This window comes from Cervus elaphus, chromosome 4 (genome assembly GCF_910594005.1).
Source record: "Cervus elaphus chromosome 4, mCerEla1.1, whole genome shotgun sequence".
NCBI lineage: Eukaryota > Metazoa > Chordata > Mammalia > Artiodactyla > Cervidae > Cervus > Cervus elaphus.
In genome coordinates, this window is record NC_057818.1 from 46,391,748 (window position 1) to 46,410,313 (window position 18,566).

The following is an 18,566-nucleotide window of genomic DNA, read 5'->3' on the forward strand; positions in this document are numbered from 1 at the left end:
ACTTCTTCCTCCTTCTCTGGGAGTCCCTGTCATGTTCCCCAGTATGAGGGAGGAAGTGGGGGCTCCTCTTCCTCTGGATCATGGTATTTTTTTTTCTTTTTCAGCTTCTCTTGCCTGGGTTCTGCCTATGCTAGCAAAATGTTGCTTTCTCCTTTTTCAAGGTAACATACCCGGGCCCAAGGGGGTGGGTTTTGCGCAATTAGTAGCCATGAGTCAATGTACGGAAACTGATCCAGGTGGCCTGGCTGCCCGGTTACCAAAGTATACAGCACGAACTTTGTCCAATTTTAGGGTTCCCTCTGAGGACCATCCTACCCCAAAGGATGGCCAGTCTACCTCACAAAAGGTTTTAAGCTTGTTTGGGGTTAACTTTATGCCAAAGTCTCCTCCAAAGCCCTTTCTCAAGTTTCTAATCATGTATCCAAGAACAGTCGGCTTGGATTCTCCACTACCCATCCCGCTTTCACTTTGCTTCTACAATACCTCTTGGGCTCCTCTTGCTGTCTTGGCAGCCAGCCAGATCCAGTCAGTTAAGGCTTCCACGTATTCTTCTTTGCACAAGTCTGATCCTTGCTAAATCCAAGACCATTTATCACTGGTTGGTGTAGCCAAACATGCATGCAAAGCCACAGTTCCCAATCCGACCCCAAGCAATGTTCAGGAGGTCCCTGAGTCCCTAAGAATGGAAGAGTGTCACGGCAAAGGGGACAGTCCCTTGGAAACTAAAAGCTATGTTGACAAACAATCAGTACAGGCCTAGTTAACAGAGTACCACTTATTTCAGTAAACAGTTTCCCACTGAGCCTAGGAGGACACAACCGCCACAGACTCATCCAGCCCCAAGGGGTTGATCAGGCCCCTTCTTCCACTATTACAGCGGGATGTACCTGTGCGCTTCCCTCCTGCCGTCCACAGTCTTGTGAAGTCCGCCTGTAAGGACAAGTCGCTAAAACAAGAGCCGATCCACAGGCAGAGGCTCAATGGGCCTGTCTCTCCAAGGGCTTCCTGGCCAATGCACTAGAAATGTGGAATCCAGAGTTACAAAACACACCTCGGAGGACACTCAAGACAGTGGAGTACAGTCTATTACGCCAGAGAGTCCAAGGAGAACCAGTTTGTATACCCCCCAGTGCATATAAAGCTGGGCCTTTCAGAAACATCAGGGTCCTTGTTGGGAACTGATTCCCCTTGGACCCGCTAGCGTAATAAACTGAACGCCACTGTCTTGAGTGTCCTCCGAGGTGTGTTTTGTAATTCCGGATTCCACAGCAATAGAACCAACCCCACCAACAGGAGGATGTTGGAAGTCCTTGCCCCACAATGACCCTAGCTACCACTATGGGAAAACAGACCCTGTGACATCCCAGTGGTTCCATATAATACTCCTGCTGGCCCTATATAACACCCTTCAAGAAACAGAAACCCTGCCAGCTTCTTCTGTCCTCCTACACCCATTCCTGCTCTCCAATAATGTGCTCCATCCTGGTTTGCTGTGCAGTCCAGTTAGTTAAGCCTGGTCCTACCAAATTAATGAGAGCTTCCCTTTTAGTTTAGAAAATCCTCAGTTTGGATGTTAAATGGAATGGTCACTTTAGCCCAGTGATGCTAAAACAAACATACAACAGAGTCACATGGAGGATTTACTGAAACAGGTAACTGAGTGCCCAGAATTGCTGATTCGGTAGGTCTGGGGCAGGGCTCAAGAATGTGCATTTCTGGGACTTCCCTGGCGGTCCAGTGGCTAAGACTCCATGCTCCCAATTCAGGGGGCCTGGGTTCAATCCCTGATCAGGAAACTAGATCCTACATGCTGCAACTAAGAGTTTGAATGCTGCAACTAAGGATCCCAAATGCTGCAACTAAGGCCTGGTGCAGCCAAAAAAGTAAATTAAAAGAAAAACCTTTTAAAAAGAATGTGTATTTCTGACAAGTTCCCAGGTGAAGTTGCTGCTGCAGGATAGGGACCAGGCTTTGAGAACCACTGCTTTAAATGATGACTTACTCTCTGTACCCCTCTAACCCTCTGGTCACTTCTGTAATCCTTTTTGTGTACCTCATATTCCCCATCCTGTAACTCTTATCCTTATCCTGCTACACTCCTCTCCCTGATCCAGTAAAAACCTTCCTGTCTCACTTAACACCTCCCATAACCTACCCTCCTCCTATAACCTCTCCCTGTCCCCTAGAACTCCCTTTCTGCTCCCCATAACCCTTTCCTAAACCCCTATAATCCCCTCCCACAACTCCTTCTCTGTCTTATACTCCCCCTGCCTCTATAAACCCTTCAATTTCTTCATATAAATCCCTCCCTGTTTCCCCTCAAACCCTTTCTCAAGACCCTAACCTCCTGGATCCTTTCCTAACCCTCTCCCTGTCCCATGAGAACCTCCTTATCCCATGTAACCCTCTCCTTGACCCCTATAATCTTCTCGTTGTCTCTCACAACTTTTTCTTGTTCCTTTCTAACTTCCAACCTCTTCCCACACAAATTACTTCCTTCCCCCCCAAGAAAAACTTTCCTGTGAATTTACAATTCCCTCCTGGACACCCAGACACCCATCATCCCCCTATCTATCCCATACTAGCTCTGGCTGTCCTCTTTTGACCCCTTCCTGATGCCCTTAAACTCCCCACTATTTCTGGATCATCATCCACAAACCCAGTTAATGCCACAACTGACCGCCCAACCTAGACCTGGGGCTGCCCTGGAGAGCTGAGTCACAGGGGCGTGGCCTCTGTTGGTTACCACTTCATTGTGATTGGCTGCCCTGATACGGAGGAGGTGGGGGAGGGTCAGATGATGGTGTCTCAAAAGGGTTTAGACCCAGATTCTGGTTGGTTCAGTGTTTAAGGAGGCATTACTTAGGCACTCCCCACCCCTGTTCTCTGCCTTGTCCCCTTCATTGATTCAATGAATAAAGAGGTAGGGTTTCAACTATTTGCCTTTTCATTGTTGTTCACAGTTTGAGCTCCTGATTGACTCAATGAATGAACCTCAAGTACAGGCTATTAAATTCTGGATTGACTCTTTGTTAGGCTCCATAAGTGCAAAGGGCAGGGTGTAATGTTGCTGTTTTTAGAATGAAAATATCGAAGCCTAGGGTGCACCTGGCAGCGCTCTGCTCTCGAGGGCCAAGTGACAACCAAGAAAGGCAAAGCCACAGCTGTCCCGGAGTTCATAGACCTTGCAGGACATGGGGAGATGGAGAGGGAAAACCTGAATAAAGAAGCCAAATGATTTCAGAGATGACCAAGGGTTATGGGGAATAACTAAGACACAAGGGCGAGGAACCCAGGAGGGTGACATGAGGGTAGATGGGTAGTGAGGAGGTCAAGGAAGGCTTGCCTGGGAGAGGACATCCAAGCTGAGACCATGGATTAAGGGCCAGCCATGAGAAGATCGGGAGGAAAGAGTTCCAGGTAGGGGGAATGGCAAGCGCAAAGGTTTTGAAGTGAGAAAGAGATTTGTGTGTTCCAGAAACAGAAACAGGGGCAGTGTGGGTAGAGTGTGGAGAGGCAGGAAGAGAGTAGCGGACCAAGGCTGAGCCTGAATACCTAGGTGAGGGTTTAATCCAGGGAGGGATAGAATCTGGTTTAGAATAGAATCTGGATAGAATCTTCCTCCAGCTGCCCTGAGCTGAATGGAGAGTGGAAAGCAGGTTTTTGTTTTGCCTGAAGACTGTCTGGCACTTTTATTCTTAGGGAGAACGGCACAGCATGGAAGCTGAAAGGTGCAGGTAGGACTGGTGTAGGCAGAAATCATGTTTCCAAAGAGTGTTTCTCACCTTCTACCAGAGAAATCATCAACACAGATTGATAAGAATGAGCGCCCCCAGGATTTCCCTGGTGGTCCAATGTATAAGAATCGAGGGGACACGGATTTGATCCCTAGTCTGGGAAGATTCCACATGCCGCAGAGCAACTAAGCCCGTGGGCCACAACAACCGAAGCCCATGTGCCTACGGCCCACGAGCCACAACAAGGGAAACCACTGCAGTGAGAAAACCTGTGCATCGCAATGAAGAGCAGCCCCCACTCGCTGCAGCTAGAGAAAGCCCGAGCACAGCACCGAAGAGCCAGTGCAAGCAAAAAGAAAGAAAGAGAACCCTCATCCATGGCTGAGAGTCCCTTGGCTGGTGTGTTTCTTGCCAGGTGGATCCCATGGCTGGTGGTCATGTGTCTCTTAGCCAGTGGGCTACATCCCAGGGAGGCCATCGCTCCCACAACTCCGTCTCACTAACGGTTTAATGTGCAACCCTGACCAGAGCCATTCTTTGGTGGGGTTTCAGCAAGTGAGAGTGAACTGCAAGCGCTGTGCCACCTGCCGCTCTCTCCAGGGGCTCACCCAACTTCTGAAATTCCCTTGAAATAACATTCTAGAGTTTTCTTTGTCCACAAAACCAGGTATAAGCGTAGGGCTAGGAGAAAAGCTGGAAATAGAGCTAGGTACTTGTGCCTGCAACCTGCCTACGGTAAAAGATTAATAAAAAGAAATGTCAATCAAGTAGAGTTAGGATGCCAGAAGGGGGCACTCTGGTACCTTGCATCAACAGCAGAGTCCTACAGGAAGAAGAAAGATCCCCTCCTCTTACCTGGGGGTTTCCTTGGTGACTCGGATGGTAAAGAATCTGCCTCCAAAGCAGGAGACTGGGGTTTGATGCCTGGGTTGGGAAGATCCCGTGAAGAAGGGAATGACTACCCACTCCAGGGTTCTTGGCTGGAGAATCCCATGGACAGAGGAGCCTGGCAGGCTACAGTCCATGGGGTCACAAAGAGTCAGACATGACTGAGTGACTAACAGTTGCTGGAGAAATTATCTGGCAGTCTACTTATTTCAAGTCAACACTACTGTGTGCTTGTTCTGTAAAAGAATCAGTTTTCTTCTCTGTTACTTGCAACCAATGACTACAGATGGATTCCTGTGTTCTTACCAAAATTTGCTGGCAGTAGTCTTTTCAATTTTGGTTTCAGTTTGAATTTCCCTAATGACAAAGGATATTAATCACCTTGCACATGCTGTGGCCGTGTGGAAATTACATTTTGTGAAATGCATGTTCATGTTTTTTGCTCATTAAAAAAGCTGAACTGCTTGTTTTTTCTTATTGCAAATATTTTTTTTTCAGCTTGTAACAACTTTTCACCTTCTTAGTGGTGTCTTCACAAGCAGAAGTATTAAATTTTAATAAAATCCAACTGTCATTTTTATTATTGTGCTTAGGTTTTTTGCTAAGTCTTATATAATAAATCTTTGTCTACCTATGCAAAGGTTATAAAAAATACTCTCCTGTGCTTTCTCATAGAAGCTTTATATTAAGTTTTAGCTTTCATACGTAGGTCTGTGGTCATCCTGAATTAATTTTGTAGCTAGCACAGTTCTCGTGTACAACTCTTTCATGACTCCGGCCAACTGTAGCCTGCCAGGATGCTCCGTCTGTGGGATTTCCCAGGCAAGAACACTGGCATGGGTTGCCATTTCCTCCTCCGGGGGGTCTTCCCGACCCAGGGATCGAGCCCATGCTTCCTGCATTGGCAGGCGGGTTCTTTACCACTGAGCCACCAGGAAAGCCCCCTCAGATGGTCCCCTCAGAGCTGCTGAGAGACTGTTTCCTGGGATATAGTTCTCAGTAAGTTCCCTGAATAAAACCTAAATTCACAGCTCTGATGCATTTTTCTTTAAGTCTTAACAAACGTCTCTATAAAAACCCCAAAGGATGATTCAGAGAGCTTCCGGGCTGGTGAACATGTGAAGGTGCTAAGAGGGTGTTTCCCCTAAAGAGAACATGGAAGCTCTGTGACCTTTCCCCAGACCTTGCACTGTGCATCTTTTCCACCTGATTGTTTCTGAGTTACATCCTTTTATAATAAACTGGTGATCTACTAAGATCTACTGAAAAAGATCTTAATAACCCAGATAACCACAATGGTGTGATGACTCACCTAGAGCCAGGCATCCTGGAATGCGAAGTCAAGTGGGCCTTAGGAAGCATCAGTACGAACAAAGCTAGTGGAGGTGATGGAATTCCAGCTGAACTTTTGCAAATCCTCAAAAATGATGCTGTGAAAGTGCTGCACTCAATATGTCAGCAAATTTGGAAAACTCAGCAGTGGCCACAGGACTGGAAAAGTCAGTTTTCATTCCAATCCCTAAGAAACACAATGCCAGAGAATGTTCAGACTACTGCAGAATTGCACTCATCTCACACACTAGCAAAGTAATGCCCAAAATTCTCCAAGCCAGGCTTCAACAGTACCTGAACTGAGAACTTTCAGTTGTTCAAGCTGGATTTAGAAAAGGCAGAGGAACCAGAGATCAAATTGCCAACATCCGTTGGATCATAGAAAAAGCAAGAGAGTTCAAGAAAAACATCTATTTCTGCTTTATTGAGTACACCAAAATTTTTGACTGTGTAGATCACAACAAACTGTGGAAAATTCTTCAAGAGATGAGAATACTAGACCACCTTACCTACCTCCTGAGAAATCTGTATGCAGGTCAAGAAGCAACATTTAGAACTGGACATGGGACAATGGACTGGTTCCAAATTGGGAAAGGAGTACATCAAGGCTGATTATTGTCATCCTGCTTATTTAACTTATATGCAGAGTATATCACACAAAATGCTGGGCTGGATGAAGCACAAGCTGGAATCAAGATTGCCAGGGGAAATATCAATAACCTCAGATATGCAGATGACACCACCCTTATGGCAGAAAATGAAGAGGAACTAAAGAGCCTCTTGATGAAAGTGAAAGAGGAGAGTGAAAAGGCTGGCTTTAAATTCAACATTCAGAAAACTAGGATCATGACATCTGGTCCCATCACTTCATGGCAAATAGATGGGGAATCAATGGAAATAGTGACAGACTTTCTTTTCTTGGACTCCAAAATCACTGCAGGCGGTGACTTCAGTCATGAAATTAAAAGACACTTGCTCCTTGGAAGAAAAGCTCTGACCAACCTAGACAGCCTATTAAAAGGCAGAGACATTACTTTGCTGACAAAGGTCCATCTAGTCAAAGCTAGTGTTTTTCCAGTAGTCATGTATGGATGTGAGAGTTGGACCATAAGGAAAGCTGAGTGCCAAAGAATTGATGCTTTTGAACTATGGTATTGGAGAAGAATCTTGAGAGTTCCTTGGACAGCAAGGAGATCAAACCAGTCAATCCTAAAGGATATCAGTCCTGAATATTCATTGGAAGGACTGATGCTGAAGTTGAAGCTCCAATACTTTGGCCACATGATGGGAAGAACTGACTCATTTGAAAAGACCCTGATGCTGGGGAAGATTGAAGGCAAGAGGAGAAGAGGATGACGTAGGATGAGATGGTTGGATGGTATCACCGACTCGATAGACGTTGAGTTTGAGCAAGCTCTGGGAGTTGGTGATGGACAGGGAAGCCTGGTGTACTGCAGTCCATGGGGTCACAAAGAGTTGGACACGACTGAGTGACTGAACTGAACTGAACTGTATCTACTAAGTAAGTTGTTTCTCTGAATTCTATGAGCCACTCTAATTAATCAGTCCTGAGGAGGAGATTGTAAGAACCTCTGATTTACAACCAGTCACTTAGACATACAGGTAACAACCCAGACTGGGGACTGGTGTCTGAAGTCTCAGGAAGAGGTTGTGGAAAACCTCAATCTGTACCTGGGTGGTCAGGCTTGTGACTGACATCTGAAGTGGTTGGGGAAGGTGGGAGATGGCTTGTAGGACAGAGCCCTCAAACTGTGGAGTTTGATGTTAGCACCAAGCAGTGTCAGAATTGAGTTTAATTGTAGGACATCCTGGAGAAGGAAATGACATCCCACTCCAGTACTCTTGCATAGAAAATTCCATGGACAGAGAAGCCTGGTGGGCTATGATCCATGGGGTCCCAAAAAGTTGGACACAACTGAGTGACTGAGCACGCATGCACATAGGACATCCAGCTAGTGTCCGAGGGTAGCTTATTAAGTGTGGGGATCACCCCTCCAAAATTGGAGCTGGCAACAGAGCCTATTCAGAGATATTTTACATTCGATTTAGACATGGGACTCTTTTAAAAACAGAATCCAGAGTCTGTGTTCCCCCTGTTTAATGCCTATAATAGCTTCACTTCACATTTAAAATCCAACCTTCTTCCTGTGACCTTCCAGCCTCTCTGCGACCTGCCTCCTGCCCACCCTCTGAACTTATTCTGTATCACTCCCATTGCTCCACCCCAAACCCACTAGTCTTCTTTTTCTTCTGGGGACAAGCCAGGCTCCTTCCTGCCCTGGGGACTTTGCACTTGCTGTTCTGCTTAGAACTCTCTTCCAGAACTTTCTAAGGCTCTCCCCTCCTCTCACTTCAGACCACAACTCAGGTATCAGCTCTCCAGTCAGGGTTTTCCTTAGCCACTCTGTCATAAGTCCCTCTTCCTACTCTCCCAATTTTTTTCTTCTTCATAATGTTAACACTACCTAGAACTGTGCTGTCCAGGACAGTGGCCACTAACCATATGTGGCAAATTTAATTTAAATTAATTATAATTAAGTTACATTAAACATTGAGCTCCTTAGTTGCACTTAACCTCATTTCAAGTGCTCAACAGTCACCTGTGACTGGTAGGTACCATATTGGACAGAGTGGATTACAAAGCATTTCTCTCACTGCCAAATGTTCTGTTAGACAGAGTGGACCCAGAACCATCTTCTTGCTTTACATTTTACCCTTTTTTCTGTGTCCTCTCAAAATAGAGCAAGTTCTATGGAGGTAGATCCCTCATCTCTTGAATCAGCACTGAATCACCAAGGCCTAAAACTGCCTGGCACAGTAGAGTGGTTGCCCAATAAATGATTTGCATATTCACCAAATGTGTAAATAAGCCCCATGGAACTCTGACATGGAGATGCAGGGGCATGAGAACATTTGTGCACATACACATACATACAGAAGATGAAAGGAAAGCAGAAACTTCCTCATAAACTTTATTGCTCTCAAAAATCCAATGGTGGGGAACTTCCCCCCAGTATAGGTAGGTTACTGATGTTCAAGTTCAAAGGCTCCAAGAGGACCCATGAGGTACAGTTCATAACTTTCTGAGGGAGCTGAGCTCTCAGGATGATCTCATTCTCGCTGTTTCATGACTCTGACAACAATGGAGGAAATAATGAGAGTGGAACCCACCAGGATGCTTGAGAGGCTGAAGCCCAAGGCCAGTCTGGAATTCCTCTGGGCTTTCCTCTGGTCCCCAAGGATGTTGGCTTCACGGGTCTATGGGGATGAAGGCAAGCTGGTGGCAGTGTTTCCAAGGAAAAGGAGACAAGGGAAGGGCATCCCTGGGGAGAGGTGAGGTGTGAAAGGCCAGTAACAGTGGTGTGGGGGTGGAAAGTGCAGGGGTCAGCCCTTCAGTGGAAAAAGGAAGAAAGAAGGGAGCCAGGATGAGGGTGTGGGTCTGGGCAGAACACGGGAGTGGGGAGCAGAGAGGGGACTCCTAGAGAGGAACAAGGGCAGCTACATGGTGAAGCAGGAGTAAATACCCCAGGAGGAAGAAAGGGGGATTGTGAGGGAGGAGCAGGAAGGTAGGGTGGGACAGAGAAGGCAGATCTGGGGGCAACAGGAGTTGGTGGTAGCTGGGTGGTGCCCACCTTGAAGGAGAACAAGAGGGCTGGGATTGCCAGCAGAATGAAGAAGAAGAAGGAAGCAATGGAGAGAAACAAATAATCATTCTCCGGGGGATTCAGGGGCACCAGGACGACTGCCTGCAGCGGGTAGACCTTCTGCGTCGGATAGACCTGCTGCAGCGGGATAACCTGCACTGGAGCAATCTTGGACTCTCGGTCCTTGCGGTTAGTCTCAGTAGCCATGGACCTTGGCCAGAGGAGGAGACGCTGAGCAGGTGCAATCTGTAAGTGAGGGAAATGGGACCCAAAGCGGGGATATCTTAGTTCCCAGGAAATGAGGACTGTCCGAACCAATCCCTCTACCTAGAAAGGCACTGAAAACAAGACACTGCCCCAAACTAGAGGACGGCACACCAAACCAGAACCCACCATACCATATATGTGCCTGCGTAACAGTTTCGATGGCCCTATAGCACGATTCAACCCTCCTCTATCCTCTGGTGACTCCTCTGTACCCTGCCCCATTACCCACTCTGTATCTCCCTCTAACTACTTTCCTCCGCTTAACTCTCCCAACATCCTCCACATATACACACTTAAATTTTCTGATAACCCATCACAAACCTAGTTAACGTGTCAAGGACTTCCCTTGACCTCTCAGTCCCGGAGGCAGTCTCGGGGATTTGAGTTACTGGGCGTGGTTTCCCTGCTGACCACCACTGCATTATGATTGGCTGCTCCCGTAGAGTTGTGCCGGTGTTGCCTAGCCAATCCCCTTTCTTCTTGACTTCTTAATTGATTCGGTGAAAAACTGGACTAGGTATTCGCCCTTTACGTTGTCGTTCCCAACTTGAATTCCTGATTGATTCAACATACAGTGTGTGGGTCTTACTTTCAGATTGAATCTGGGTGCAAAAGGCCGATAGATACGCCTACGAGGAGCCTACTGAACACTAGACTTAGGCTGGGCACTGAGGACCGTGTAGTAACTAAGGCAGACAAGACCATGGCTTTCCTGGAATTTACAGTCGCTGGGAGAGAAGGGGAAAAAACACCCAAACAAATAGATGAAACGATTTAATGGAGGATTAAGACCTACGAGGAATAACTAGAACGGGGAGGGAGAGGGACCCCCAAGGCCCACACGGGACTGCACGGTGGGGTTGAATAGGCAGAAAACGTCCCTCTGAGAAGGAACATCTAAGCTGAGACCTGAAGTACAAGAAAAGCCATTCCCTAGAATATTTGGAGGAAAGAGTTTCAGGCAGGGGAAACAGCAAGTATTAATACAAAGGTCCTGGGGTGGGAAAGAGGTTGATAAGAACAGGAACAGAAACAAGGGCCATGTAGTTGGACTCAGTGATAGATCAAGATGCATGAACAGCACACACAACTGCGCATATCCAAACACACACACAGTCTGCAGGCCAGCAAGTCCTCCTTAGAGTTTTCACTTTGACGGCTTCCTTTGAATTAATAGCCTTGTGTGTGGCGCTGGTGCAAGAAAGTGAACTGCCTGCCCTGATCCCCTTGAACAGAGGCCGAATGATCGAAGGATGCCTCTGTTGCTGGTTCCTTGGCTTGGAGATTCTTTGGTTGAGTGTTTCTCTTGGCTTTTCCAGGCCATCAGAAAATAAAGCTGAGAAAATTGTAAGATGATAACCCTCATGATTCCATATTCAGCAGAGTGACCCATATTGAAAAGGTCTCATCTGTGACCCACTTGTTCTTGTTAGCTTTCCTGGTCTGTGATGATGGAAGGGAAATGTGCCTTCATGATGTTTGCTCTGGGAGAACTTTGGGGATGGGACCAAAGCCATGGCTGAGAGTGACAGCCTTCCATTGACAGCCCATAATGTCATAGGATGGAAGAGATGCAGAGAGTGGGGGCTGTCAGTAAAGCATGACACAGGAGAGTGGCAAGAGCTCAGAGAATGATCAGCCTTGACAGAGAAAGCCGGAGATGGAAACTCCAGGGAAAGAACTGAACCTAAACAGTGGTTTTTAAAGCATGGTCCTCTGACCAGCAGAGCCAACATCACCTGGAAATCTCTTTAAAAAACAAATTCTTGCCCACCCCAGACTTTCTGAGTATGAAACCCCAGTGGTGCCTGAAGTCTGTTTTAATACACCTCCATGCAATTCCAATGCAAGCTAAAGTTTGAGAAACACCAGACTATAGGAATGAATAAGAAAGGATGCACGTGCCAAGGACCCTCTAAAAGCTTCGCTTTGAACTCCGGACTTTGTCTTTAGGAGGTTCTTTGGGTTCTGGAAGTACAGAGGCTCTTCAGCTTAGGGTTTTATGTCCAAAAACAGTGGGAAAGGATAACAAAATAGTTTCACCTAAATCAAAGAAAGACATTGAGTCTTCAAGTTGAAAATACTTACTAGGAATCATTTATAGACAAGCACACATAAATCAAGACATATTGCCACCCAAATCCTCAGTGCCAAGGACATGGGTAGAATTTTACAGGCTTGTAGACTGAACAAATAAGATTTTATTCTAAGTACTGTGGGAACCTGTCATGGGGCTATACATTTTTGAGGTTCTTTGGATACCCTAAGCAGAATGGACAGTGGGACACAGTAGGTTCCTGATCTTCTTATGGGTACAGAGTCTGCAGACCTTGTGCCTGGAAAGAGAAAGAAGAAAAGCCCAGATTGTGTGGGCTCTGGGCATGTCTGAGATGTTTCTGAAACAGACAAGGTCTTGGGAATGTCAGGAGAGAACAAGCTATGCTTGACTACAAAATTATGTGTGTGTGTGTGTGTGTGTGTGAGAGAGAGAGAGAGAGAGAGATGTTGATGGGCTCCCTGTGCCTCCTGGGAAGTTATTGACCCTTGTTGCCTGGTAGGGTGGCCACTGGAGGTGGGGGCTGAGTAGGGCAGTGTTAGGAATCAGACTGACCTCCATACCTCCTTGCCTTCACAGTTCCAGACAACGTCACATGTCATCAAAACTGAGTCCACATGCAGTCTTGCAAATGTACAATCAAAGCCAAGCACAGTCACAAACTCACCTACATGAAAAACACATGCATTTTTCTCTCTCACACACAAACCTATTCCACAAACCAGCAGGTCCTTCTTAGAATTTCTAAAGTTTTCAAGATTTCTTCCACAATAAAATCCCCATTGAAAGGAGCTAGAAGGAAATAAAAGCAGTTAAATCCACTCCTTTTGGTGATCCCCTTTGGGTGAGCAGTGGATATGATTGGCTCAACAGTCTATCATTGGTGGGAATCTTGCCTGGATGGTCTCTCCACTTGAGAATGCTTTGCCTGTGGGGTCTGTTGCCTGAAGTGTTCTTTGTCTATAAAGTTTCTTGGTTGGAGGGCCTCTATCTGATGTTCCCCTTGGCTTTGCCAGATCAGCAGAGAAAGATGAAAATATATATATATGATGAGGAGGAAGGTTCTCCAGATTCCATATATTCTCTGCCAGTTGCCTCACACAGAAAAATGTTCAACTCTAGCCCAGTTATTCTTCCTGTTAATTCTCAGTCAGTGGTGATGGGAGAGTGATGTGATTTTTTAAAGTCAAATGCAGGGTAGTGGGGGTGAGGGTCCTTGAAGACTACAGTAGGGACAACAACCCCCACCCTCAAATTCCTAAGATTAGAAGAGAAGACTTGCAGGGAGTAGAGACTTTAGAAAAGGATTTGGGGTGTGGATTTGGGGTATATGTGGGGGGCAAGGTCTTGGGCAATGACAAGTCTTGAAAGAGATACAGACTGTCCAGAACTCTCTCAAAAAGTCTTGATTGAATAAATTTCACAAGGACCCTCAAATTCTCTCCTTTAAAATATGGAACAACATCCAGCCCTTCTTGAATTTTGACTGCTGATTGATACTCCTTGGCAGGGCTCTCTCTCAGCATATTTCCTATTGGTGACTGGCTGCAGACTATAGAAGATGGGTCTTGAATGTATCCCCTCCACCCTGCCTAGAGCACATGGTTGGGAGGTGTCAGTGGAGCAATGGAGGGAGTAGAGGGAACCCTAGAGGGAGTGGCAGAAGAAGAGGTGAGAAGGGGTACTTAGAGACTAGTGGCCAATGTCCTTGAGGAAGGGAGTGGCGCTTCAGGAAAGGGCATGGCCGTCAGCCATTAGAAGAATCTCCTCAGCTTTGCTCTAAGAAGTGGGAGAGGTCAGCCAGCAGTTGATGGGGCAGTAGAAGTGAAGCAGCGCCATCAGAATCTCCTGGAGGGCTTCTTGAAACGGTTTTCTAAGCTACATCCCCAGAGATCGATTTAGCAGGTCTGAGATAGGACCAATGAATTTGCATTTCTAACAGACCCCTAGGTGTTGTGCCTCTGACCCTGAAATCGCAAGTTGAGATTCCCCTCTGGCAGCAACCTCTTTCATTAGGTTGCCTGAGGAAGAGGAAAAAGAAGCAGGGCTCCCAATTTCTGAGGTTAGACCTAGGGAAAACCAAGGACAGGGGAGGTTTTCTACATCCCCCACCAACAGAGCAGCAGATTAAATACATCAAGATTCCACCTTTCGTGCATGTTCAGTTGTGTCCAGCTCTTTTTAATCCCATGGACTATATAGCACACCTGGCTCTTCTATCCATGGGATTATCCTAGCAGGAACACTGGAGTGGGTGGTCATGCCCTCCTCCAACGGATCTTCCCGACCCAGGGATCGAACCGGTGTCTCCTGTGGCTCCTGCACTGGCAGGCAGATTCTTCACCACTGAGCCACCAGGGAAGCCTGGGTAAGATTTGTTGGCAACCATTTTGCATGTTAGAGAGTTCTTGGAATGGGGGGAAGTCTGACATCCAAGTTGTTATTCAGTGGATACTACATTTTTTATGAATACTAAATTTAACAGTTGACCTGGTGATGACATTGGTTATGTTACTATGAGATTTATTTGAATTTTTATGAATTCCAAATATTCAGTCAATAATTGTGAAGCCAATTTGTGTATGTGTGTATTTGTGAGTCAAACTTTTTCTATGAGCATCCCTTGGACAGCAAGGTAATCAAACCCATCAATCCTAAAGGAAATCAACTCTGAATATTCATTGGAAGGGCTGATGCTGAAGCTCCAATACTTCGGCCACCTGATGTGAAGAACTGACTCATTTGAAAAGACCCTGATGCTGGGAAAGATTTAGGGTAGGAGGAGAAGGGGGCAGCAGAGGATGAGATGGTTGGATGGCACTATCGACTCAAAGGACATGAGTTCGAGCAAACTCCAGGAGATAGTGAACGACAGGGAAGCCTGGCATGCTTCAGTGGGGTCGCAAAGAGTCGGACATGACTGAGCAACTGAACAACAACAAGAAAGCTCATTCTGGCACTGTGTCCAAAACAGAAGGAAACATTTGCCATTCTCTTCATCATGGGTACTCAGGAGCAAAAGTTTGTTGCCTGCCGCTCCCAAGAACCTCCTATCTAGCCTGTGAAAGGAACCTGCCACCAGCAGCCTGCAAAAGAACTTGTGACTCTCCCAAGAGACCTCAGAAGTTCTCTAATTGACCATCGAATTAGCTTAGGGGCTTCCATTGAATCTGTGGAAGAGAAAAGAGTTCTTTATTAAAGAGAGAGGTCTCTAACTGATACCACTATCCTACAAAGTTTATTAGTTAAATTAAATGATTTTTTAAATTATTTAATTTATATATATCAATAATTTTAAAATATTCAACAAATCTAAACTTGATATACAGTGCATGCATGCTGCGTGCTAAGTTGCTTTGCTTGTGTCTAACTCTTTGCAACGCTATGGACTGTAGCCCACCAGGCTCCTCTGCCCATGGGATTCTCCAGGCAAGAATACTGGAATGGGTTGCCATTTCCTCCTCCAGGGGATCTTCTCTACCTTATTGTCTCCTGCATTGTTTCTTTACCACTAGTGCCACCTGGGAAGAATCGAAATAAACAACTAATTTGTTGGTCCAGATAATTAGAAAATTTAATTCAGAGAAAAACAAGAAAACAACACAAGAAAAAAAGTTATTTAAAAGGTCCAGGAGATCTAATAGATATTAGGTAGGAATTTTCAGAAAAAGAAAGGACGTAACAAGGTAATAATAAGATATAATTTTCCCAAGCTGGACAAAATACTGCTCATGGAAAGAATTCACAAAGTTTCTGACAGAACAGTGCAAAACACACACACACACACACACTCCTAGGCTTTTTCTGGTGAAGTTCCTGAATTCTAAGAGTAAGACAAACATCCCAGGAAGTCCTAGACAGTTACTTAAATGGAGAGATAGGGAATTCCGTGGTTGTCCAATGGTTAGGATTCCATGCTTCCACTACAGAGGGCACAGGTTCAATCCTTGGTTGAGGAACTAAGATCCTGAAAGCCTTGAGATGGGGCCTAAAAAAAATTTTTTTTTTTAAGGAGAATTAGGCTGGTACCAGACTTACTGCCATCACTGAATGTGGACATGAGAAAATGGCTACAGACCATTGACAGAGTGACACAAAAATATTATCCCCAGTAAGATTGTTCATGTGTTCCGATTACAAAATCTTTTTATTTTATCCAGGATTTAAGTTAACCACTCATGTATCATACCATAGGAAGTCCTGGAACTCTAACCCAACAAAAATTAAGACATCTCAAAATATAAGACAGAAAGGAGACAGAACAGTGGCGAGCAAGCTGTGTTTGTGTATGTTTTGAAAGTCGTTGTGAAAGTGTTAGTTGCTCAGTTGTGTCAGATTCTTTGCAACCCCATGGACTGTAGCCAGCAGGCTCCTCTGTCCATGGGATTTCCCAGGCAAAAATACTGGAATAGGTTGCCATTTTCTTCTCCAGGGTATCTTCCAGGTCCAGGGATCGAACCTGGGTCTTCTACAATGGCAGGCAGATTCTTTACCAACTGAGCCACCAGGGAATGTATAGACAGTCAAAACAAATGGGTTCATGTTGATGGTGAAACTGGAAATTTGTAACCTGTGTTCCTATTTTTTAAATCAGAGAGATATGTTCTCTGTCACTTCTCCCCTAAAACAAAAAGGGAGAGAAAAACATGGATTCCAGGAACTAACAACAATAAGAAAAAGTGTGACACCCTAGGAAGACTGAAGGCTGCCTCCAGCTGGTATGGAGTATTTATAAGGTGCACAGGTGGCCACAGGTGGTGTGGAGCAGAAAGTGGCTGGAGGGGCCAAGGCTTAATAAACTGAAGTAAAGGTGAGCGTGTGTGTGTGTGTGATTTTTGTTTCCTAACGGTAACCTTTGATATTTTTAAAGTATTTATTTATTTATTTACTTATCTGATGTACTAGGTCTTAGTTGTGGCTCTCAAGATCATCAATCTTCATTGCTGTATGCAGGATCTTTGATTGCGGCATGCTAACTCTTAGTTGCAGCATGTGGGATCTAACTCCCTGACCAGGGATTGAACCTGGGCCCCTGCACTGGGAGTAAGGAGTCTTAGTCACTGGACCACCAGGGATCTCAAGTTCTCTCTTCTTTTTTTTCACTTTTTGGCTGCACCATGAGGCATGCTCAATCTTAGTTCCCCAACCAGGGATTGAATCCACACTCCATGCAGTGGAAGCACCAGAGGGTAACCTTGGAGTTTTAAAAACAATTTATTGAAGTATGATAGGTCTACCATGACTCAAAGAATCTGCCTGCAATGCAGAATGACCCAGGTTTGATCCCTGTGTTGGGAATATCCCCTGGAGAAGGGAATGGCTACCGACTCCAGTATTCTTGCCTGGGAAATCCTGTGGACAGAGGAGCCTGACAGGCTACCATCCATGGGGTCATCAAGAGTCAGACATGACTGAGCGACTAACGCATCACTGAAAAGTGCACGTATCAGAAAGGTACAGCTCAGATCTTTTCCAACTGAACTCATGTGCGAAACCAGCATTCAACCTCTTAACCCCAGGCCTCCTTCCAGTCACTGCTCCCCAAACACAATTTAGCCTGCTTTTGTACGTTCTACAGTATAAGTCTATAGGAAGCTTCTTTTTCTCCATTTCATGTCTGGGAAATTCCTCCACATTGTTGCGTGTAGTTGTGGAGCAACCATCTTCTTTGCTGGGGAATATACACCCAACGTATTCTGGCATTCTACTGTTTACAGGCATGTGGGTAGTTTCCAATCTGGGTTCTTAGTAATAAAGTTGCTATGAATATTCTAGCACAAAGATCCCCAGCCTCTGGGATCTAACACCTGATGATCTGAAATGAAGCTGATGTAATAATAATAGAAATAAAGTGCACAGTAAATATAACGTACTTGAATCATTCCCAAACCAACCCCTTGCCCAAGTTCGTGAAAAAATTGTCTTCCACGAAACTGGCCCGCTGTTCTAGCACATCTTTTGGTGAATACATGTACACGTTTCTTTGGGTATAAATCTGTGTATGGAATGGCTGGGTTGTTGGAAGGATGCTTTTCAGATCCTGCTCTTGACTTTGATGTAGTTGCCTTGAGGAAGTTATCGGCTATCCCTTTAGAAGTCGGCAGCAACGGTCCAGGCTGCTGGTGTTCAAGGAAGAGTTAGGGAGTAAACCCTCACCTTTGGATATTCACTCGCTCCTCCAGCCTACTGCTTTCAAACTTCCAGAACTGAGTGATTACAATTCAGAGAGGCGGCCTCCTTCTGTGCTGCTCTTCCTGCTGGGGGGCAGAGGAGGGGGGACAGAAACTAGGGGTAAACATGCCTAGGACTCTCTCTTGGGGCTCAGCCATCTGCTGGCTCCTGAAATTCACCTCTACTCACACAATTAAAAAACCCAGCTAATTCTCCCAACATTTAGAACTTAACACATATGTCCTCAGAGACAAATTATGGAACAAGATGGACTAGGAACTGGAAATCACCACGATCAGCTCACAGAGGGGAGTTATTGACAAGTAGAATGCAGGGCATTCGGTGTTGAAAATCTTCAGTATTAACACAAAAGCATTTTCAAGACCTAGAGGTAAGCAGAAGTGTGGTATCAAGGTGTTTGAATACATATGCACATGGAAATGCATTAAG

The 18,566-nt window shown here is 45.6% G+C and overlaps 1 protein-coding gene across 1 annotated transcript; it reads right to left on the minus strand.

The window, feature by feature from the left end:
* Window positions 1-8,937: 8,937 nt before the first annotated feature.
* On the minus strand, window positions 8,938-10,271 carry LOC122688251. Its single transcript, XM_043894125.1, has 3 exons — window positions 10,211-10,271; window positions 9,611-9,868; window positions 8,938-9,236 (listed from the first exon to the last, which is right to left on the minus strand). The coding sequence occupies exons 2-3, from the start codon at window positions 9,827-9,829 to the stop codon at window positions 9,090-9,092; spliced, it is 366 nt and encodes a 121-aa protein (XP_043750060.1). The 5' UTR covers window positions 9,830-9,868; window positions 10,211-10,271; the 3' UTR covers window positions 8,938-9,089.
* Between the last annotated feature and the right edge of the window lie 8,295 nt (window positions 10,272-18,566).